This window comes from Pinus tabuliformis, chromosome 4_2 (genome assembly GCF_031772625.1).
Source record: "Pinus tabuliformis cultivar Carrire ecotype Pingquan chromosome 4_2, CPIR1, whole genome shotgun sequence".
Taxonomy (NCBI): Eukaryota; Viridiplantae; Streptophyta; class Pinopsida; order Pinales; family Pinaceae; genus Pinus; species Pinus tabuliformis.
Window position 1 is genome coordinate 202,698,357 of NC_142304.1, and position 25,032 is coordinate 202,723,388.

At 36.3% G+C, this 25,032-nt stretch overlaps 1 protein-coding gene across 1 annotated transcript; it reads right to left on the reverse strand.

The window, feature by feature from the left end:
* Nucleotides 1–5,596: 5,596 nt before the first annotated feature.
* On the reverse strand, nt 5,597–8,090 carry LOC149168823 (protein NUCLEAR FUSION DEFECTIVE 4-like). The gene is made up of 3 exons (XM_089428440.1): nt 7,637–8,090; nt 6,419–7,413; nt 5,597–6,292 (listed from the first exon to the last, which is right to left on the reverse strand). Exons 1-3 carry the CDS (start codon nt 7,958–7,960, stop codon nt 5,797–5,799), a joined length of 1,815 nt encoding a protein of 604 aa, XP_089284566.1. The 5' UTR covers nt 7,961–8,090; the 3' UTR covers nt 5,597–5,796.
* Between the last annotated feature and the right edge of the window lie 16,942 nt (nt 8,091–25,032).

Consider the following 25,032-nt stretch of genomic DNA (forward strand, 5'->3'; position numbering starts at 1 on the left):
TGGAGTATATGGAACAGTATGTTTCAATTGAATTCCATTCTCAGTGCAAAAGTTGATGAATTTGTTGTTAACATATTCTCTGCCATTATCATATCTTAGCTTAAGAATTTGATGTCCAAATTATTTTTCAACAAAGGCCTTAAAGGCCAAGAACATGTTAAATACTTCACTCTTGAGTTTTAAGAAGTATACCCAAGTGCGTCTGGAGAAATCATCAATGAAAGTTAAGAAATACTTGTAGCCAGAGAATGAAACAATTGGAAGTGGACCACTTAAATCACTATGCACAAGCTATAAAGGGGCTGAGACATGCCAAGAGGCATGTTTTTCAAAACTATCCTGATGATGTTTTCCGAGTACACATCCAGAACAAACACCATCCCTGCAAGATACCATTGTAAGACCTGTCACCATATTTCTTTACATAGATTCTGAAGGGAGCGATAGTTTAAGTGACCAATTCGCTCATGCCAAAGTTTGCTCACTTCATCATTATGAGCAACAAATACCAAGGGAAGATTTGATGACCCAAAGTTGTTAAACTTATACAACCTTGTAGAATCATTAGCAATGCCAGTAGCTAAAATCTATCTAGGATCTCTTAGATCCTTAATTACAACATCGTGAGGTGAAAATTCGATGATTTTACCTTCACCTGAATGAGTTATCTGATATACAGATAGAAGGTTGCAGGATAAGCTTGGAACACATAATACATCATTAATTGACCATTGTCTAGATGAACAGTTCCAGTCCCTACAACACTAAGAGATCTATCATCATTAACATATATATTTTTGGTGTTACAATCATTTAAAGAAGAAAACATGGCTTTGTTTTTAGCCATGTGATAAGAAGCTCCAAAATCAATGAGCCACTCATGAGAATGAGAAGAAGAAGATACATTTAGTGCATAACCAGACTGAGATGCTTGAAAACTACATGCAGAAAATGCTATTCCTGTAATGAAGTTGAAGTAGATGAGTGCTCCAAATTGTTAGGATATTCCGACACATAGGAAATAGTTAAGTATAATTTGGTCTAGTATAGAGTTAGGTAAAGTGTGTTTCTTTATTTGTCTCTTTATCTCATCCCCCATACTCTCTCTTTCTCTCTCTCTCTCTCTCTCTCTCCATATCTATCTATCTCTCCCTCCCTCCCTCTCTCTCTCTTCTTCCCTCTCTGCCTCCTTCATTTATATCTCTATCTCCCTTCACCTCTCCTTCTTTTTCTCTCTATCTCAACCCCCAAACACACACACTCTCTCTCCATATCTAACTATCTCTCTCTCTGTCCCTCCCCCCCTCTCCATCTCTCTCTCTCTTTGTCTCTTTCTTCCCTACCACTCTCCTCTTTCCCTCACTCTCTCTCCACCTTTCTCTCTATATGTCTTTCTTATTCCCTCCCTCTCTCTCTCCCTCCAACTCCATCTCTCTCTCCCTCCTCTCTCCTTCTCCCTCTCAAGGCCTCTCTCTTCCTTTCTCTCCCACCTCCCTTTGTCTCCTCTTTCCCCCCCTCTCTCTCTTCTTATCTCCCTCACTCTCTCTTCATCTCTCCCTTGTCACTCCCTCTCTCTCTCCACCTTTATATATCTATGTCTTTGTTCTTCCCTCCCTCTGTATCCCCCTCAAACTCCACCTATATCTCCCTTCCTCTCTCCTTCTCTCTCTTCCTTCCTCTCCCACATCCCTCTGTCTCTACCTACCATCTCTCTCTCTCTCTCTCTTTGCCCTCCAACTCTATCATTATATCCCTCCCTCTACCCTTCTCTCTAACCCCTCTCTCCCCCCTCCATCTTTATGTCTCCCTCTCTCTCTTCCCCTTCTCTCCCTCTCTCTTTTCTCTTTCTCTCTCTTCCCTCATTCTACCCTCTCTCCTCACTATCTCTCCATTCTTCCTTGTCACTCCATATTTCTCTCCAAATCTATCTCTCTATGTATTTTTTCTTCCCACCCACTCTCTCCCTCTCCAACGCCATCTCTCTCTCCCTCCCTCTCTCCTTCTCTCTATCCCCTCCTTCCTCTCCCTCTCTCTCCCACCTCCCTCTCTCTCCCCCCACATCTCTCTCTCTCTCTCTCCTCCAACTCTATCACTGTCTCCCTCCCTTTCTCCTCGCCCTCCCCGCGCGCCTGCCACCCCCCCTACTCTCTCTCTCTCCCCTTTGCCTCGCTCTCCCCCTCCATCGATATGATCAAGAATTGTCACTTTGTGTAACCAATTATATGTATGGTATAATATAATAATACTTATAATGGGGATATCTCGATGGGGGTGACAAATCAATAGTTATCATGGAATGTCACAAGGGCCCACCACCTTATGCTTCCACTCGACTTAACGTAAAGCATCAAGTGCCATCTGGGATGCATGCATACCTGTGTAAAAGCCCAATCCACTGGAGGGTGGTTATTAATGTTGTTCATGATGATTACCATGCTCATTTACTTCCTGTACAGGTTGAGAGGACACTGACATGCATGAAGAGGGATGAGGAAACTAAGCATAAGGGGTGGAGGATTACATGCTAATTTTCATATGTGGGAGTTAGGGTTTGAGGTGATCTACGCAAGAGAAGAGTTATGCCTCAACCTAGGGGTGGTAAGAGGCTTCTTGTGCAGAACTGGTAGAGTAGACCTCTACGAAAAGATATTTCAAGGAGCAAAGAGGGGAAATTATGCCACCGGGCTACATGGTAAGGGAATTCCTAGGGAGAAGAGAGGCTTAAAATTTGTTTTCATCTCTCAGACTACGCTCTCGGAACTGATGTGGGTCATTCATATCAAGTTGAAGTCTCCTTGTCTGGTTGTTTTGTTTCTAGTAGCTAATTGTTTGTGTATATTTTTATTTAGTGATCAATTTATATAGTTAAATTGGTTGGCTAGAAAGGGGAGCTATGGGTTGTTTTATTATTTTGCATTGGGAAATTGGAGACGCCTGGGACCTTGTTGGATGAATGAAAATCACCTCCATAGGCGCTTGAGTGTAGCGGGAGCCCTAGTCTCAGGGGTTTTTTGGCTTTAGTATAGTCAAGGAAGGGTTAGGATTATTTAGCTAGCGGCTGCAAGGGTTGTCGAAGGCTCAGGTATAGGTTCCATCCACTTTATGTGCTCTTTATCTCTTTCAGGAAGCTTAGATAATATATATATTATGGAAGTTAGAATGTGGCGAGGTGAAACGACTTTTCTCTAGCTAATTGGGGTCACATTGGGGTGGTGTCTGTAGTGGTTTGTTGTGGTCTGTCTCAAATGTGGGGTTGGCTCCAAGTGATGTGGATGTTTGGGCTTAGTCAATTACAACAAATTCAAACCCAGGAGTTAGTCATGCCTCTGCAGAGAGGATGGGTGCACTGTGTGACAAAGGGATGGGGCTTGCAGGGTGGTCGACAACAACGTGAGCAAGGTGAGGGGGAGATTGCTGACCCTCTGCCTTCTCTCCCCTTTCCATCTGTCAAAGATGGTTTTGCGGTGAGTGAGTATGGTAGGTTCATGTTGCAGATTAACAATACCTTGGACCAGCTCAATCGAGCTATGAAGGATGACCATAATTATATTATGGACTTGATGAATCATATTCAACGAACCATGTGGGAGATGCACGGTAGGATGGTAAGCCTTTGGAGAGGGAAGCAGTGCATCCAAGAGCAGTTGGACTGTCTAGAGACATGATTGACACAGATGGAAGGACATGTACAATGTGAATTCAAACCCTTGCCATCTCTTGGTTCTGACCCTGATAACCCTATGCTGGTAATTTCTTATGATACTTGATATTGTTTGGTTGTATCTTGGTATTATGGGTGTTTTGGCACCATTTTCCTGTCAACTTATGTAAGTCTTTGTCATTTTCTGAGTTTTCTTTGTATTTGGCATGCAAATGTTGACCAATAAATATACGAACAATGAGGCCAACAATTGACTTTTTGATATAATAAAAATAACTTGAATTGACAAAAAAAATACTTATAATGGAGATAATAATTATTATAATATATTGGAATAATAATAATCAATATTATTGATTATTATACCAATAATAATATATAAAGAAATAACCTGTTAAAGAAATAATAGTATGTTAACTTTACATTATAGACATACCAATTTCTTTTGATCAAATTGATAGCTTTGTGCCTTACTTTTTACATACATTTTACATTACATTAAACCTATTTACAAGTTAATAATATTGTGGTAAAGTGGGGGTGAATACCCATGGTTAATAATCTTGTTATTTTGTATGTTTATTGTAAGTGTTAAGTTTTTATGTGGTTATTAATTAAACTTAAATATGTTGAATGATTATTAGTCTTTGCCAATGCAACACTCAATCTCTTTGTTGATCACTATTAGTTTATGATTAACCAATACAAATTATAATGTTTAACTTTGAAAAATAAATATTTATTTTTCAATATTATTAAAAAAAATCAATTGGGCCATAACTTGAAGGTCTTATTGCAGCCTTTGCACAATATAATGCCACCTAGATAACTTCCTTACATATATTTTATGCCATAATTTATGGATATGGTTGCAATTTTCATGCATGATTTTTAGATATTTGTGAAGTGATTTTTTATGCTTAACCTTTGCAGGAAAACCATCCAAAACTAAAATCTTTGAAAATAGTTCATGCTAAGGTAAATAACATATTTGCCATTAGTTAGTTCCCACCATAATTTAAGCAAGTATTTGCATAAAAAAATAGATAGGAATTAGATTTATATAATAATAATAGTTACTACCCACCAAAATTTAAGCAAGTTCATTTACTTATCCACTTCATATCTCAATTTATTAATTCCTGCCAAAACAAGTATATAGGAAGATTTGCCTATCCACCACTATTAATTTAACATTAACCAATATAAATTATAATTATTTATGTAATTTTTCTCATAGCAAAATTTCTAATTTAAGTTGACGGGACTAAGCTGCCCTCCAAAATAAAATTACAATATAATAGATTGAATTTTATTATTTTTATTACTTTTATTTTTTTGTTATTAATTAAACCAATATTTCACCGTTTACACTCATTTACCAACACTACTATCTCCTCTAGTATATCTATCTCCCCTATACTATCTCCTCTAGGATATCTATCTCCCTTGTACTAAAGAGTATATTACTTTTAACTTTTTATTATTTTTTAATTAAATCGACATATAAATGTTAAATATTTACAAACATTTACACCACTACAACATCACGCTCCTAAACAAATTATTAAAAATAATATAAAAAAAAATATAATAAACCTCAACCATAAATTTTCACTTAAATAAATAACAAAATAATTTGACCTTGCACACCATTATGCAAAAGTTTCGCTAGTGTCTCAGTTCGCTGTTTAGAAATAAACATGAAATTGTATCATCCAATTTACATTTGATAATAAAAAATGCAATCCATTCACTCTAATTGGTTTGCAAGATTTTCTAGTAGCACTTGCTAAATTACATGCTAAAACATCTGGAACGCGTTGTATTCCGTTGTTTTCCAGGTCCATACAATAGAATACATGAATTACTAATATAAAATTTGACATCACAATGGACATCGAGAAATTCAACCTGTCTTCTACAGAAAAATCATGAACACAGGTACTGGATATTTCTCCGTCCGGCAACAAGCCCTCATTCAGAATAGAAAACATTACCCACTTCTGGAAAATCTAGACGTGGAGTCACTGCAACAAGCAATTATCCGGCCATGCTCACTTTTTCGGATGTGCTCGTCCGACTCATGATGGTCTGAACGATACATAGTACTGTAAACAGTTTTGGTCTGATAACTAAGTACCATGGTCTGAACCATACATAGTACTGTAAACAATTTTGGTCCGATAACTAAGAACCAGACTCAAAATTACCCCAATAATACAGACGCCAACCATTAGCAAATAAGTGAGAAAAAAACACTCTGCACCCTCGCATTTGGAGGAGTGATTGTAAGCTCCTTTAGCCATTAAACTGTGCGAAGGGTACCGAGACAATTGCTGTTTCTCTGCTTCCCAATCGTAGATAGAACCAGCAATAAGACCTGAGAAAATTAAAGATCCTGTGGGATTGGCCATGGTGATAAAATTGTATAAAGAGCCAAAGTGTTTCAAGCCAAAGAGTTCAGAAGCAGTTGCTGGAGCAATGGACCAGAGCGCGCCATACCCTAGCCCCACCAGTAAAGTTCCCCCATATAAACATCCAGGCCAAGCTGTTGCAAAAACGAGCTGTCCAATTGCCATAATGACCTGTGCTGCAGCCACTGTAACAGGTCTCGGGTATGCATAGTCCCTGCATACAATACCATTATCATAAAATCTATTTAGTATTAACATGGTTTTTATCAGGTATTTAATTTATATGTCTGCGCTAGTTATAAAATTTAATAAAATAATGTTAGAAAATTTGGTTACTTACCTTGCCACAATTTCCGACAAAAATCCACCACCAATACGGCCAAGGAAGTTCCAGATACTGATCATGGATACAAATATATGAGAATTGGCATAGCCCAAGGACTCACTCATCTGTCCCAAATTATCAATGATGGTCAATCCTGAACCACCTCCACAGCTAAGTGCAAAGAACAGAAGCCAAAAATCAGCTTTCATCAATGCCTGCATCAAAGTAAAATCCTCTCCTCTCCGTGGGGCTCTCCTAATCCTCTTTATGCTTACAGCTCCTCCAGCAGCTGCATGAAACCAACGGGACTCCAGTTGATTATAAAGTCTCTGCCTCTCATACTCATTCAGCAGATCCAACCCTTGGGATTTTTGGTCCTGCACCAGTACATCAATGCTATCTTGTCTCTCAATATACTGATAATCTGTATAGGGTACCTTCTCTGGCAGCTGCCCTAGATGATCCTCCAAGAATCCAGCTTGCAATTGATCAGTGCCATCCTTGTTAACACTGAGGGCCCTGGTCATCCACCATGGGAAAAAGGTGGAGATGACTGGTAAGGCAAAAGGGAGAAGGAGAATGATGAGCAATCCAAGAGTGAATATTGAAGTTAGTGTACGATTAACATGGATGAGGTCTTGGAGGAGCATAACAACCATCAGATATGCTGCTAGTAATAAACAAATCCCATAAATGAAATTGAAATTGTCAGTATCACTTGCTGGATTGATTTGATCTCTTCTTCCTACAGCAAGAGGCCTGAGTATAAACATCATGGCAACTGCCACCATAAAAGGACCAACAGCCACCATAAAGATGAAGGCCGCTTGATCAGGAGCATAGATGGTGGCATATATCTGAGTGAAAATGGCACCACTCAGACCTGTGAATCCTTTGAGAATCCCAACAATAGGTCCCCTGCTTCTGGGGAAGGTGCGCACACAGGAAACCAGAGCAGCAGTATTGAAGTACGTCTCTCCATTAGTTCCAACAAAGATCAATACACAAATCTACATCACATGAACATGATCCAATAATGAGCTGCTACATAAAATCAGACAAACAGAAAAAACGTGTTATGTTACTTGTTTCAATTAAATTACCATCCATCCCGTGGGCGGGGTGCCTCAATTGGCGATGGCCTGGCCTGGCCTTGTTATAAAATATTATGTATAAAATATGATTCAATGTTGAAATCCTTATGGGTCAAACCAATTGAAAAAATTGAATTACCATCCAAAATCGCGGGGATGGAAATCTGTGGATAACAATAAGCCACAGCCAACCATAGCCAAGGAGGTTTTGCAGTGCTCCCATTAGAAGCATCCCCCAGGTTGGCAGCACTTCACAGAGCAATCCAGCAAAGAGGCCAACACTGTCACCAAGATCCTTGGCAACACCTAATGCATTTACTTGCTTCTGATTATACCGAAGGGCAGTTTTTATGACTGGCGACAGACTTCCAAACACATACCCAATACCTGCACATGACTGCACCCACATTGCTGCAACCAGAACCATCCATCGATTGCACACTAGTTTCTTCAACCTCTCCATCTTCACTTCTTCTTCTCTTCTGCCCTTCAGCGTCTATATCTATATATATATATCAAACTTTATGCACCAGGTGTGACAATCAGATCTCAATCCACATTGGGCGATCTGATGTTGACCCACATGGGTGGATAGGACCGGAGTGGATGAAACAGATACCAAATATGTAATGGACAAAGGGGGACAACTGCTGGAGATAACTGTGATTATGGTGCCTGGCAAATGGTGTGTGTCAGTGCCAGTGCCAACATGAAACAGCGTATCAAAAATCTTGGCATCTTGTCAGAGCTCGGTTGTGCTGGCTGTCCTCTTCCCATAGACAGAAATTGCTCCAGTGCATGTGTGCTGGATGCCTCTTACCTGATTTGCCACCTATTGTCTTCCATCATCCAACTGATCCCAAGAGGAACCTGACCAAAACTGTTCCATCGTTATCTCCTCTGTCGTTGAATGTCTCTTAATCTCGCCTCTTTTTGAATATCCTTTTCAATTAAATCATCCGTCTCTGGTTGAATGTCCTTTTGAATTGAATCGTGACTATTGTGTGTAATCACTCATGGACATGGATTGAATGAGGCAGAGCCACCACTCCCATTTCTTCCATCTGAACGTATACGACAGATGGTCATTGAATGTGAATGTCTTTTTTCTGTGGAATCAGGACTACAATCTGTTGTGTAATTAGTCATGGACACGGACTGAATGAGGCAGAGCGACCACTCCCATTTCTTCCACCTCTACGCATAAGACATATGCTCTTCCACCTCAACATTTATGACATGTTCATGTTTACACTAGTGAGGATGTGTGGGGTTAAGATTTAACATATTTGGATGATGAAATGTTAGGTGTATGTTAAGATTCAACCAAAGTAAGGGTTATAGTTCCTTAGTTCTTTGTAACCAGTGAACCATTTGTGGTGAAATTTGTTGGAAGGATAGAGCAAAATCTTTTTCGTTAGGCAAGTTGTTTCAATATGGGTAGAGTTATATTATTGGTTAGAAACAATTACAAGAACATGAATAAACTATTGTAGCCACATGAGTGAATAGCAAATGACCAAAACAAACCAGAAATGAACACAACATGAAAATGAGAAGCAACAAAGGCTCTTGTATTGATTGTGGATCAAGATAATAATGGCTTGTTGAGTAAAACATAAAGGAAGGTGTAGAGCTAGAGTAGCTCTCTTCAACCCTCCAATGGAAGTCTTTACTTTTCCTTTTGTAAGTTTTCTCCCTTCTCAAGAAGTTGATGTGTGGCTTCAATGGTGAAATCTCACAAGTTTGCAAGGTATGTGCAATCAACCTTGGAAACAAGATGAATTGCAACTAGATTTTGGCAACATAAACATGCAATTATTTCCCTGCTAAAATGGCTCCCAAGACTAGTATCTATAAGAATTTATGAGGTCTTCATGGGCTCGGTTCATGGAAAATGAGTGTTGATTCCTTTGTGGGTTTCTCATGCTCGAAGGGAGCATGAGGAGTCCATTAGGGGCTTCAAGTACTGCTCTCCAACTATGTGGGAGTTCAGAGGCAAGTTGTTCGAACTTTGTACTTAGCATATAACAAAATCTTTGTGATTTTCCACACTACTTAACGAAAAGTTGCTTTCTATGGATCCAAGCAATTACTGAAGGGACAATCATGTGAATCACACAAAACCTAAAGGGTGACGATGTATGAGCTGACCAAAACCCAAGTTGTAAAGTTGAATCCACTGCTTATGGGTTGATGATTAATTTTCCTGAGGGAACCTTTATCTTGTTGAATAAATGTAATACTTCCTTTCTCGATATGGTCAAAATGGACGGAATCTGTCCATGATATTTACCATGGTATTTTCCCATGGTATTTGCCTTCGGTTTTCGAGGGAAAATAATAAAATAGGGTCTTTAGAGAGGCCATCAAGCCTATAAAAGGGGATATAAGCTAAGCATTGGGATCATTTAGGTTTCTCTATCTTGTGTTTTTCTTGAAAACTTGGGGTGGCCAGTTCTAGCTTGATCCCAGGGACGAAAACCCCATGGGTGTTATTTTGTCTGGTGGATCCATCGAGGATCCACAATTGTGCTTTAGTGCATTTGTCTTCTCTTTTGATAAGCAGTCATGCATGCCATTGCAGGGGCTTGAAATTTATTGTATGGGCATGTACCATTTTCTTTGATTATTAATATAAATAAAGGTTGCATTTCTAGATCCCGTTTTGCTCAGTGTTTGATTGCAATTATTTTTAACTAGAACACCTAGATTTGCTAGATCGGTTGATTATTTTGTTGTTTGGGATATTACAATAAATGATGTTTTCCAACGATCACCTATGTGAGCAATTTTTAGGTAATAACAAGTCACAAGTGATACCTAAAGCTAAGTGGGAGCTAGAACTGTAAGAGGATCTAAATTTTGGTTTTGAAAATGTTGTGTTTTTTTTCTTCAATTCAAAAAACTTAAAAAATGAGTTAAGTATTCGATTTTGAGTTGATTTTGATTTTTTTAATATTGTTTTTAAATTATTTTTACATGTGAAAATATAAAATTTTATGATGTTGAATTTTATAAATTCTCGGTGTAATGAACAAAGCCATCTCCATCTTCATAACACATCACAACCATATCCTTCAAAATTACAACTTTTCCATGCATTTAGTAAAGTTGTACAAGGCCTACTCTTAGTCTTGCAATTCGCTACTTTATGATCTCCACCTTACAACTTAGTCTTGCAATTCGCTACTCTATGATCTCCACCTTACAACATGGTGTATAGATTCAAGTTGGATGCCATTGAAAACAAAATACAATTATGGGATACAAAATATAATGATGGAAATAACTATAACATGTCATACTTGTATAAATATATTCATAGCGTGATGATCTATTCAATCTCTATTGACTTGAAGAACCTTTCCTAGATTAGTTTAAATACAATCATGTGATAAAACTAGGCATTATCATAACCTCAACCAAAAATTGACTTAGGAAACTGGCATTAAAATCATGTATTTAATGGATAACCTAAGCATAAGCTTAACCCATGAGTATGAGAAACATGCCAATGCCATTCACAATCTTATTTTACCTCCCTTCATAGTTTTACAAACCATTATATTAGATCATGTAAGACATTTTCTCTCCCAAACCCATAACAGAGCAGAGCAGGTCATCAAATTGGAAACCAAGAAATTTGTGGATAATTTAGAAGACAATAAACTTGGGGATACAATTAGTTAATATACAAGTTATAGAAACAAAACCCAAAAATTGAGTTTGTATCACATAATTGAGGGTGTGATTTAAGATTTCAAGAAAGAACATGCACTTAAGTAGTAAGCAACCAATACCAATTGACATTCACTAGTGGTGAGTTAGGCAATTGTGCTAGTATACAATATTTCCACATTCATCAATATTGATGTCATTGTAAACCATCATACCCATGTCAAGTTATTAGCTTTAGTTGTGTAGTAAAAAAGAAGGATCTCATCCTATGTTAGGCCCCTATACTACTAGTGTAACCGCTTATTTTTATTAGTACAACCCCCTTATTATATTGTTGTATCCATGTAGTCCCCATATTGTTACTATTATGCCCCATAGAAGCCCACTATTGTTATTAATATGCCCTTACATTATTATTGTTATGTCGACTCTGATTATGTTATGACCCCTTAGACTCCTATATATAGAAAGGAGGTATTTTCATTTGTATCATCTAAGAATTGTTCATTTGTGTAATGCAAAGGAGGTTGCCCCCTCGAAGAGGCTAAATTTTAAGGCATTGATCTATCTTTTCTATCTTTTTGTGAGTTAGTTTCATAACATTTGGTACCAGAGCCTTGGATTCTAGGGTTTCGTTGCTCCAAATAGGTCATCGTGGCATTTTTGCTATAACTATTTCGCTATGAAGTTTCAAAAGCTAAGAAAAAAACCCATTTGAGACGAAATCAGTCCAAACCTTGGCTCCGAATTTCAGACCCTGTCTTGCTATATTTTCGGAGATATAGTCTGAGGAAGTTAGGGTTTTTGCAAACCCTCGAATTACATTCCAAACAGGTGACCAGGGGAAAATCAACATAACTTTCTCTCTGAGCATCGGATTGAAATTTCGTAAGAAGTCATAGAAAGCGAACGGACTGTAGTTTCTTGTGTACATTTTTTAGATCTAAATATCGAAATAGTGAAACGTGTCACATCGTACAAGTTCGCTCTACTGAACTAGTCTATAATCAGGTCATCGTGGGAGATTTGGCATAACTCTTCCTTGGAGAATCCAATTTGGATCAGACTGGTGGCATTGGAAAGAGGACACAAAGGGCTACTACAGATCGTGATTTCAGAACTGGAATATTCGAAATTACAGAGTTACAGTCGTTTTAATATCGAGCCCCTAAAATCAAGAAAAAGCGAGATGAGGAAGTTTGATGGCAAAGATCCGGTAAATTGGATACTACAGATGGAGAAATATTTTGATCTACATGGTGTACCACTATTAAAAAAGGCATGTATTGCATCTAATTATTTAGAACTGAATCAATTTTTATGGTATAAAGGGCTTTGTTCTAGTAAACCACTTGTCACGTGGTCAATTTTCACAGAGGAAATGATAGCACATTATGAGGATACAAAGAGAAATGCCTTCTTTAGCCAATTGATAAATCTCAAACAAAAGGGTTCAATGGAAAATCACATTGAAGACTTTCAAATATTGAATAGAAGGGTAAATTATTTTTCATAGACGTAAAGGATTGATGTCTTCATAGGGACTTTAAAGGATAACATTCAACATGAGGTTCATTTTTGGGAACCTGATTCATTGGAGGAGGCATTCGAGTTGGCAAGAAAAATTGAAAGAGAAATTATGAAAACAAGGAATCCCACCACTCATGACTATAACTATGGAAGTGTTTCTTCTCCTAGCCTTCCACAACCTACAAGGCTTACACCACAACAATTAGAAGAACAAAGAGAAAAAGGGCTTTGTTACAATTGTGATAGAAAATGCACTAAAGGTCATAAGTGTGCTGAGAAGAAATTATTTCACATAAAGACTGAAGAGGAGGAAGAAAAGGATCAAGAAATATCTAAAGAAGAGGATATACACCAGGACCCAACCCCAGAGAAAGAAGAAATGAATCCGACCATATCTTGTAAAGCATTGGCAAGAATTACCACTCAAACTCTCAAGATAAAAGGACATATCAAGAAGAAAAAGGTTCAAGAAGTGAAATATCACATCGAGAAAGAAGAAATGAATCCAACCATATCTTGTAATGCATTGGCCAGAATTACTACTCTTCAAACTATCAAGATAGAAGGACATATCAAGAAGAAAAATGTTCAAGAAGTGAAAGATCACATCGAGCATCAAGAAATGAATTCGACCATATCTTGTAAAGCATTGGAAGAAATTACCACTCCTCAAACTCTCAAGATAGAAGGAAATATCAAGAAGAAAAGGTTCAAGCAGTGAAAGTTCACATTGAGCATCAACAACAAGTTCTCCAACTTTTAAAGGATAATGCCACTTTGGTGTAGAATCGAATGAAAAAATAGGTAGATCAACATCGCAGTGAAAAATGTTTTGATGTAGGTTATTGGGTATTTTTACGGTTACATCTCAAGAAAGCTATTTATGAGAAGGAAATGTTGGCAATACTACATGCACTTAAGAAATGACAACCTTACCAAATGGGAAGACACTTCAAGGTAAAAATGGATCATGATAGTCTTAAATACATTTTAGAACAAATATTATCATTAGAAGAACATAAAAAATGGGTCACAAATATGTTGGGTTATGACTTTGACATCATCTACAGAAAAGGGAAGAATTTTTTTATTACAGATGCACTCTCAAGAAAGGATGAGGATGTGGAAGCATTGTTTTGTGCTATTTCTATTATCCAACCAAATTGAATAAACGAAGCAAGGGATGAATGGAAGAAGGACAAAGAAGTGTGGCCACTCCTTCAAAAGTTGTAGAATATCCCAATTCAAACAATATTGCCAGAACTTGAAGTGGAAGGAAAAATCATATTGGAACCTGGAGTAGTCACATAAACAAGAACCCAACCGCTAGGGAATCAATCAATTTCAGAGTATCTCATCAAGTGGAAGAACTTATCCATTGAAGATTCCACATGGGAGGACAAAATTTTTATACAAAAGCATCAAAAACTACTCAAGCGTTGAGGACAACACTTTTTGAAGGAGAGGGGCATGTTAGGCCCCTATACTACTAGTGTAACCACTTATTGTTATTAGTACAACCCCCTTATTATATTGTTGTACCCATGTAGTCCCCATATTGTTACTATTGTGCCCCATAGAAGCCCACTATTGTTATTATTATGCCCTTACATTATTATTGTTATGTCGGCTTTGATTATGTTATGACCCCTTAGACTCCTATATATAGAAAGGAGGTATTTTCATTTGTATCATCTAAGAATTGTTCATTTGTGTAATGTAAAGGAGGTTGCCCCCTCGAAGAGGTTGAATTCTAAGGCATTGATCTATCTTTTCTATCTTTTTGTGAGCTGGTTTCATAACATCCTACACCCAATTTTGGTGATAAAATAGTTCATCTTAGATAGTTCATTACGGTTCCCATTGTGTATATGTTGAAGAGTGATTTCTAAGGTTAATCATTTTCACCATATTCACTTTACCTTTTATTTGTAATAAAAGGGATTTATTGCATAGGCATCTTGTCTTGTATATTGATATATTGTAAAGGAAGATGACCCTTTCAAAGTGGCTTCTTGTTTGTTGGTTCTTTATCATTTTCAAGGCACAAGGTTACTTCTTCTTTCTATTCTTATGCTATTTGAGGAATTTGGTCCATAACATTTAGCTTTGGAGCATACAACCCTTGAGTTTCGACACTTTAAATCAGCCAGCTTGGTATTATTGCTATAATATTTTTCTTGGGAAGTTTTAGATAAGAAAAAAAATTAGAAGCATGGAGAGTCATAATGAAGTACATGTGTTAAAAACTTTAAGTTCTCATATTTCATTATAAATTTAGAAATACGTGATGTGGAAATAGGGCTTTTTCCTAGTATTGTAACTAGTCTCAAAGATGTGTTCTTGGTAAAACAAACATATCTAAAGCTCGCAAAGTCCAAATTTTGTGCTATCATTTCCATTGGAAGACATATCATAATGTTTCAGGACCAAATTTCACAATTAGATCTAGAAAATTGGACGTGTGGTAGATAGTACAAGATTGCTATATTGAAAAGGCCAAAATCAACAAGTTTTAGGAAAGTTATCATAACCTTTTATTGACATATTATGATTTTCTCAAACCTATTGTATTGCAGAGACGGCATATCATACTATTATGAGTCAAAATTTAGACTCATAGGTGGATGAATTTTAGAATTACAATCGATGGAAGGTTGTCCAACAAATTAAGGTTTTTAAGGTATATTCACTTGAAACTTTCATAATTTTTTACTACAAGTTTTGTTTTAGGCGTTCAAAAAGCGTGGTAGATTGAAAATGGAGAAAAGTTTGGTAAATATCATTAGACTCACATGGAAAGAGGTCATCTAAAAATTCTACACTTGTTAAACCTTTAAAGAGCTCATCAATGACTTATGAAGAAAGTGAAGAAACATAGAACCAAGTATCCAAACTATAGATTCAAGTTAAGGAATTAGATGTTGAGATATTGAAACATGTTGATTTGGTGGATTTGCAAATAAACATAGAAAACATTATGGAAAGGAAGATAGAAAAATTACAAATTTCCCTAAAAGCCATAGTCATAATGACCCTAAATGAGAGGTTATCTAAAAGAAATGACGTGATTGAAAGGACTCATGAAAATAAAGGTAGCATCCATATTGAACAACCTTATATTAATAAGCATATGGCAGGTAGATTTAACTCTAATAATGGAGCTTGTGGATTAATTCCTGAGGATATCCACTTTCCCAAGGTTGAATTAAGGAATTGTGATGCAACGAGTGCCTTTTTGTGGGTGAACCAAATAGAGCTATACTTTGAATTGCATAATATTTTGAATGATAATCAAAGGATTTACTTAGCAACTTTGTGCTTTGATATAAAATGGTACCAATGGTATCAATTGATAGTTAAAATAAAGCCTCATTTTTATCATTATACTTGGGGATTATTTACAAGAGACTTAGAAGCATAATATGGCAAAAAATGGCAACAAGGTACTTTAGTTGGATGCCAAAAATCAAGCACTTGGGTGTTATGGAGTATTATAATTTAGAATTTTAGGTATTGGCCATAAGGGTGGATAACATAAGAAAGGAACATATGTCAAAAGCTTACATGGATGGAAGACATTAAATATGATATTTCCATAAAACATCCTAAAATTTTTATGGAATGTATTGAATTAGTTTGTTATATTCAAGCCAAGAATAATGATTCACATAAGTATACCACTTAAACATATGTAGGAGAAAGAAATCAATTTGGGCCTCATAGGCAACCTTGCTCCAACCTAGTCAAATATCACTAAAGGAAATGGATGAAATAAGAAGAAAAGAACTATTCTTTGGTTGTAATAGAAAATGGTCGAAAGGGCATAAAAGCAAGATTCAAACAAAATTGTTCACCTTGGAAAACAATGACGAGGAGGAAGAAAATCCATCCACACAATTGGGTGAGAAAGAACTTGTGAACTTAAAAGAGCATGGAAAAGATATACAAATTTTACACAACATAGATCCAAACAAGTGTGAATATCTATTCATACAATAGCAAGTTTGTTAGCACCTCAAACCCTTAATATTGCAAGATATATTATGAAACAAAAGGTCATAGTACTTATTGATTAAGGTAGTATCATAACTTCATTGATAAAATATTAGTGAAGCGCCTCAACTATTTTTTGCATCCAATGATAAATTTCATATTTTTCCAGATAATGAGGGTTATTATGGAGGAAACATTCATAATGTCAAAGTTAGTATGGGAGAATATAACTTCTCAAGCTCAATGTGTATCATTTCTATTGGAGAAGTAGTTTTTGTTTTGGTGCTTCATGGTTAAGAACATTGGATATGGTTTCTACAAACTATAATGAATTATTCATGAGATTTGAATTGGAGGGACTTCAATATGAACTTAAAGGCTCAAATTTTGCACCCTCTTAGATCATTCACACTCATAGATTGAAAAAGCTCCTAAAAAGGGCAATATTGGGACTATGGTTAAGTTTTATTATATGGAAGTGAAGTAGGAAGATGAAAACATTTTATAGGAATCAAAAGGAACCTTGAACAAGTACCATAGGGTCTTCGAAGAAATTCCTAAAGGGATCCTTCCATTTAGAGATGATGAAAACCAAATTGAACTCATATAATGAAGTACTCCTAATAAACGACCTTATAAATATCTACATCAAAAAAGGAGGAGATTAATAAAAATGGTACAAGACATATTGGACGCATGTTTGATTCAACTAAGGGTTTGTTTTCAATGGTAGTAGTGACGGTAAGAAGAAAAAATAATCCTTGGAGGATGCATCCTAATTATAAATTTCTAAATAAATCACCATCATATATAAATTCTCTATTCCAAATATTGATGATATATTAGATAAGCTTCATGGTTTGGGTTATTTCAAAAATTTAGATATTAAATTAGGATACCACCAGATGGAATTAATATAAAAATACATTCCCAATACAAGTTTTTAAACACTTGAAGGGCACTATGAGTTCTTTGGCATGCCTTTTGGGTTAACTAATTTTCTTTCTACTTTTCAAAAAGATATTTTAGAACACATGGAGGGAATTATGAGTTCTTCACCATGCCTTTTGGGTTGAGTAATGCTCCTTCTACTTTTCAAATTTACATATAATTAATTTTAACCCCATTTTATAAAGTTTTTGTTGGTTTTATTTGATGATTTAATTATCTATATAAAATCATGGAACAAATTAAACATGTAGATGAATTCCTATAAATTTTTTTAGAACAATCAATTTTATGTAAAAAGGTCCACACACTCTTGAGAAACAATGAGTACTTGGGGCATTTGTTTCACGAGAAGGGATCAAATTCAATTCTTAGAAGATTCCATCTAACAAAGTGGTCCATTCCCATGAACGTCAAGAATTGCAGAGGTTTTTTTTTTCTTACGTGATATAATAGGAATTTTTTAATAATTATGCATACATTGCAAGCCCACTCACATATCTCTTGAAGATAAATTCATTTGTATAGATTTAATAGTCTACCTTGGAATTCTCACACTTGAAGCATGCTATGTATTATACACCAATATTGGCAACACCTAATATTGGAAAAATGTTCCTAGTTTAATGTGATGCATCAGGAAAAGGAATTGAAGTAGTATTAATGCAAGAAGGGAGACCATTGGATTTTGAAAGTAGAAAATTAAAGGCAAAAGACTTGGTGAAATATACATATGAGAGAGAAATGGTAGGAATTTTACATGCATTTGATACTCAAGATAGACAATGAAAACCAAAAATTCTTTTTGAAGAAAATATTGTCATTGAAAGAACAACAAAAGTAGATAGAAACAATGCAAGGGTTTGATTTTGAAATAATATACAAAAAAATGTTTGGAAAATGCGGTAGAAAATGCCTTTCTAGAATAGAAGAGGCCTCTAGTTTATATTCCATTACATATTCCATTCATATGTGGATGGAAGAAGCACACCATGAATGGTAAGAAGATAATAGTACTTGATAGACAGTATAATATCTAAAAGAAAGAAATATCTCTATGGAACATTAGGAGTGGAAGAGAGTTATCCTTTGGTACAAGGGCAGAATATTTTTATGTCCTCGATCAAATCTAAAACAATAAATTTTAGGGTGGTCTCATAACTGTTTGATAGCGAGACATTTAGAGCTCCTTAAAACATATCAAATTATCAAAAAAAAAATTGGGGGAAGAAACGAAGAGAGACATTCAAGAATTTGTAAGAAAATGTTGGGTGTTCTAAAGATATAAAGGAGATACAATCAAGGATCCATGGTTACTTCAACCTTTGTATATACCTAATTAAAGATGGGAAGAGATATCAATGGATTTCATTATAGGTTTACCAAAATCCAAAGGTAAGGTTCTCATTTATGGTTGTGAACAAAAACATAAAATATGAACATTTTTGTGGAGTTCAATGTGCACATATTGCAAGCCAAGTGATATAAGTGTTCATGAAGGAAATTCATAGGTTTCATGGATCTTTTGAAGTAATAATAGGCAACACAGATACAAATTCATACAATTGTTTTTGAAAGAGTTATGGAAGATAAGGAGACCAACACTAGTTGTCAATTGAATGTATCATCTACAAACAAATGGTCAAACATAAATAGCTAACAAATATTTAGAGGTCTAGGTATCACTAGAAAGGTCAAGGGACTAAACCACTCATAGTCTGCAGATGACAGTTTGTTGCTTGAGGGAGCTTATGCAATTATAACTTATCAATTCAAAAGGATATTATACATCTATATGTCTTTGTCAAGAGGAATGGTCAACAAAATGAAAAGCCAATTATATGGGTGGAACTGCACAAAATCAACTTTGACTAAATCGTCAAGAATTATTGAGTTTCCTGTGGTACAAGGATGGAGATCATTTAAATATTTAGGACTTCCAGTCTCACTAGGGGCCTCTAATGCAAAATACTGGGAGTTTGTATTGCAAAAACTTAGAAAGTGAATTCAGTCATGGGGGCTCAGTGGTTAAATGTGGCTAGTAAAATAATTTTAATTAAATTAGTGTTCTTCACCCTCCCAATATACTTGCTCTCAAGATTATTAGCACCAAAAGGTATCATTAACCAAATAAGTAGCCTTCTACATAAAATTTGATGGAAAGGCACAAGAAAAATGAGAATTGATTCCATCTCATAATTTGGGCCACAAGTGATTGTAGATTTTTGTTGTAGATTCAAACTTCAGATTGTGATATGCTAAAACAATTGACTTGAATCTAATCTACTCATTAGCGGAAATAAAAATTGATTGATGAAATCACGAAGTAGAAAAGGAAGAATTTCAATAACACATAACACAATAATTTTCTAGGGAAAGCCACAACCAAAAACCCTTGCTATCTGTATATTGCATTAACCAGAAGATCTGAGAAGAAAATACAATGCTTTTTCAATCTGAAAAATCTCTGCAAAATTACAATCTATCTCACTACTTCACAAACCATCTCAAGCTAATACTTAGCCAAATCTGCTCCCTGCCCAACTCCTACTTCCTTGCATTGTTCCCTTGGGAATTAGCCCATATTTAATTGGGAAATTCCTCACTAATAACTGTGCAATCCATCCATAGGCCTCCCTCTGATTGCATGCACCATCAGTTTAATTTAGATGATTTAAAAACTAATATTACATTTTCCCTAAACTCTAATCTCAATTGGGTCTTTCTCAGAACTGACATGCATGAGTTATTTATGAGTGAATTATCGGTTATTTGATTAATCACTGCATGTGAATGAAACCCAATTTAATTCACTTGACCACTCACTAGTTCCTCCATCAGTTAGAACTAGTTCAATTGAATTTAAATCAATTAAATTGAATTAAATAATTACAACTCAATAAGAACTCAACCTGGGCCCCTAAAATTTAGCGATCACTCTACATGAATCTAGATAGACTTCTAGCTCGAATTTACTGAGCCAACTAAGTCAACTTAACTTAGTTAACTGTTACAAGTTTCTATGAGAATAAAATTACAGTTTAATTCCCAATTTAATTCAAGGATAAATTAAATTAAGATTTCTTGTTGCTATTTATAACATTCCCTCTCAACAAGAAAGGGATTATCTGCTACCTTAATCTTGCCTCTGTGAAACTCGAATTTGCATCTTGACAATGCCTTTGTCAAAATATATGCATCCTGCTCCTCTATAGGAATGTACTCCAAAAACATGATTCCCCTCTGCACACAATCTTGTGGATGGTGATAATGGATGTCAATATGCTTGGATCGATCACGAAAAACTGGATTCTTAGAGAGTTTGAAACAACTTTGATTGCCACAGTAAATCACTATTGGATATTCCTCATCCAAATAGCCTCATAAGATGCTTGACTAGCATCCATGTACTCTTATTTTTTTGAACTGAGTGCAATTGATCTCTGCTTCCTACTGTACCAAGAAACTATTGTTGACCCAATACTGAAGATTCCCCCTGATGTGCTATTCTTGTTGGATGGACTCCCTGCCCAATCCACATTTGTGAAGCCTTGAAGCTTCACTCTCTTTATCCATATGTACCAAAGAACAAATTGAGTCATGCCTCTGGGGTATTTCAACACATGTTTAGCTGCCTTCCAATATAGTTTGGTTGGCTTAACCTGTTGAAAATAGCAACAAGAAATGATAAAAATAGAATCCAAAAATTCTAGTTCAATTTGTCCTTGAATTAAATTGAGAATTAAAATTGAATTTTATTCTCATAGAAACTTGAAATAGTTAATTAAGTTTATTTAACTTAATTATCTTAGGAATTTCGAGTTGGAAGTCTTTCTGAAGTCATGTACGTGTTCTCTCTATATTATAAGGGTCTAGGATGAGTTAAGTATGAGTTGTAATTAGTTAACTCAGTTTACTAAGTTAAGTCCAGTTAAATTAGTTCCAAACTGTTTGAGGAACTAATAGTGAGTTAATAGTTAGTTGGTGCACTAAGGCATTAAGTAGTGCTACTTCAGTTAACTAAAGATTCCCTCATTAGAAACTCATGCATGTCAATTCTGAGAATGACCCAGTTGAGACTAGAGTGCAGGGACAATGTATTATTTGTTGTATAATTTTCTGAGTTGTACTGATGGTGCATACAATCAAGAACTGGACCTAGAATGGATTGCATTATTTTGGATGAATTGATTTCCCTTTAATATGGGCTAATCAACCATAGGAATTGTGCAAGGAAATACAGACTTGGAGAGCATGAGAATTGGCTAAGTGTTGGCCAAGAGTTTGCTTGTGAGTTGGAGATTGATTTTACTGAGTGCTGGGATTATTCTCGTGAGAACAAGTATTGTAATCTCAGCTTGATTTTCTGATATATGTAATACAGACAGTGGGGTTTTGAGTTGCGGCTTTCCCTAGATACTCATTGTATTATGTGCCAGTGATTTGTCTTCCTCTTGCTATTATTGTTTTCATCAATCTATTGGCTTCTGTTGGTTGAAAGTAGAAGTAGATTCTTGTCTTGTGCTTTAGTAAATTGCATGAGATTTTGAATCTACATGATTTCTACATGGTATTGGAGTTGAGAAAAATATACTAGAGGAGATTTCGAAGTTTTTAGTTTTGGGTTACAGGTGAAATTCGAATTTGCAATACATACTTCAGGAGCGACAGATGGCGTTCTATGGTTTGCGGCTTGAGTATGCCTTGGATAATAGCTCAAATTATATATCTTGGAAGGAAATAATGGAGGTCATGTTCAAGGATAATGGATTGAAGGAATTCATTGATCAGGACATTCCTAAGCCACCAACATCGGATGCTCAGAATTTGGCTAAATGGAAGAAGTGTGTGGCAAGGGCAAGGCGGATAATCATTGAGGGATTTTGAGACCACATTGTCTCGAGTCTCGATGGGAAGGAAACTTCGCATGCTATGTGGAAAGCATTGAAGGACCTTTTCCAGAATAACAGTGACCAAAGGAAGTTGGCACTGAAAGATAAACTTTGAAAATTAAAGATGGAGGTGGGCGACTCAATTCCAAATTAGTTGACCAAGTTCACTCAATGTCATGATGAACTTGGAAGTGTTGGAATCATGGTTTCCAAGGATGATATGGTGAGTCTTTCTCTTCTTGGAGTCCCAAAGAGTTGGCATAGTTATCAGGACTCTGTCAATGGTCGGAAGAACTTGCTATATTGGGAACGATTGTGGTTAGATTTGATGTAGGAGGAACACCAGAGATGGGACCTCTTTCAAGGAAGTGGAAGAGGATTTTTCCTTATCGAGTAAGGAAAAGAAGGCCAAGGGAAAGAAGTCCCAAGGTGAGGAGGGCAGAAAGAAGATGGAATTCATGAAAGTCAAGTGTTTTCGTTGTCATGAGAACAGGCACTATGCCAAGAACTGCCCACAAAAGAAAGTAAGCAAGAAGGAGCTGACAGTAGCGGAAGCATGTAAAGCTCTAGCTTCACAATTCGAACTTGATTCCACTCTCATTGCTTGCATGGTTGGCACTGCCATGGGAGGCATGTGGTATCTTGACAGTGATGCCTCATTCCATATGACAGGGAATAGAGATATCTTTAGTGATTTTGAGGAGAAAGACCTCACGCGGAGCATAGAGTTTGGAGATGATGAGAGGTATAGAGCTACTGAGAACGTTAGGGTTACCTTTCAGAGGGATTCTAGCTCCCCTCTCAGGATCACAGATGTGATGTATGTTCCAAGACTAAAGAAGAATCTTGTTTCAGTCGCAATATTGGAAGACCGTGGATATGATGTGGTATTTAGTAAGGGAAAGGTTTTCCTTAGACACATCACCACAGGATAGGTGAAACAGATCGATGCACGAGTCAAGAACCTATATGCTCTTGAGTTTCAAGATGCATGCAAAGCCTTGAGGAGCAAGGCAAAGGTTAGAGACTTGGTGGTTGAGAGGGAGAGTAAATTACCTCTCAACATGTAACCCCAAAATAATTCTAAGAAGCAGCTTCAGGAAATTGTGGAGCAACCAAAACTAGAGAAGCTGAGAGGAGACTGAGTGGAGAGATCCACTCAAGCAGAGAAGAAGAAGTCTCAGAAGTAGTCTCAAATAATTTTGGAGCAGCCACAATTGGAGAAGCCGAGAGGAGACCGAATGGAGGCATCCACTCATGTAGAGACCTCCAGTAGGGGGAAATTTCAATCAAGGTGGGTAGAGGGATCACATGCATCCATACCTCTAGGTGTGAGGTGGGGCGATGTGAAGTGATAGTCCCACAAGGGCTGAAATTGGGCAAGGTCCATTGAGAGTTTTTATCTCATGGATCATACCTTTCTACAGTATCCCAAAGTACATAGCAGCATGAGGAATCAATGAGATTGATGCAGTAAGATATCAGAGTGATAGAGGCTAAAGCAGTCAGATACTGAAGAGCATAGAGAAGGGTTGACAACAGTGAAAAAAGGCAGAGTCAACATAAGCATAGAGTTTTCAGTTGATAGAGGCAATAACAGTCAGAGACTTTGATGAAAGAGGCATCATTCTGATTCAGGTTGGATGTTTTTTGTTTCTGAAGTTTTTGGAGCAAAAACACTCGAGAGAAGTGTTGCATGTAGAACATTCCAAAGGTTCAAGATCGGGATTGCATTGAATTCCTTTCTTGTTGAGAGGGAATGTTGAAAATAGTAACAAGAAATGATAAAAATAGAATCCAGAAATTCTAGTTTAATTTGTCATTGAATTAAACTGAGAATTAAAACTAAATTTTATTCTAATAACAACTTGAAATAGTTAATTAAGTTTAATTAACTTAGGAATCTCGAGTTGGAAGTCTTTCTAAATTCATGTATATGTTATCCCTATATTATAGGGGTCCAGGATGAGTTAAGTATGAGTTGTAATTAGTTAAATCTGTTTACCAAGTTAAGTCTAGTTAAATTAGTTCCAAATTATTTGAGGAACTAATAGTGTGTTAACAGTCAATTGGTGCACTAATGCATTAACTAGTTCTACTCCAGTTAACTGAAGATTCCCTCATTAGAAACTCATGCATGTCAATTCTGAGAAAGAACCAGTTGAGACTAGAGTGTAGGGACAATGTACTATTTGTTGTATAATTTTTTGAGTTGTACAAATGGTGCATGCAATTAGGAGCTAAACCTAGAAGGGATTACACAATTTTGGATGCACTGATTTCCCTTTAAGAAGGGATAATTAGCCATAGGAATTGCGCAAGGAAATAGGGACTTGGAGAGTAGGAGAATTGGCTAAGTGTTGGCCAAGAGTTTGCTTGTGAGTTGGATATTGATTGTACCGAGTGTTGGGATTGTTCTTGTGAGAACAAGCATTGTAATCTCATCTTGATTTCCTGATATATGAAATACAGATAGTGGGGTTTTGAG

Bases quoted from the DNA above. Each gene is read 5' to 3' on its own strand.
- LOC149168823 (XM_089428440.1), bottom strand. From the start codon at position 7,960: ATGGAGAGGTTGAAGAAACTAGTGTGCAATCGATGGATGGTTCTGGTT. The intron at 7,414-7,636 runs GTAATTCAATTT...CATGTGATGTAG, and splicing joins CATCCCCGCGATTTTGGATG to ATTTGTGTATTGATCTTTGT. The intron at 6,293-6,418 runs GTAAGTAACCAA...TATTGTATGCAG, and splicing joins TTGTCGGAAATTGTGGCAAG to GGACTATGCATACCCGAGAC.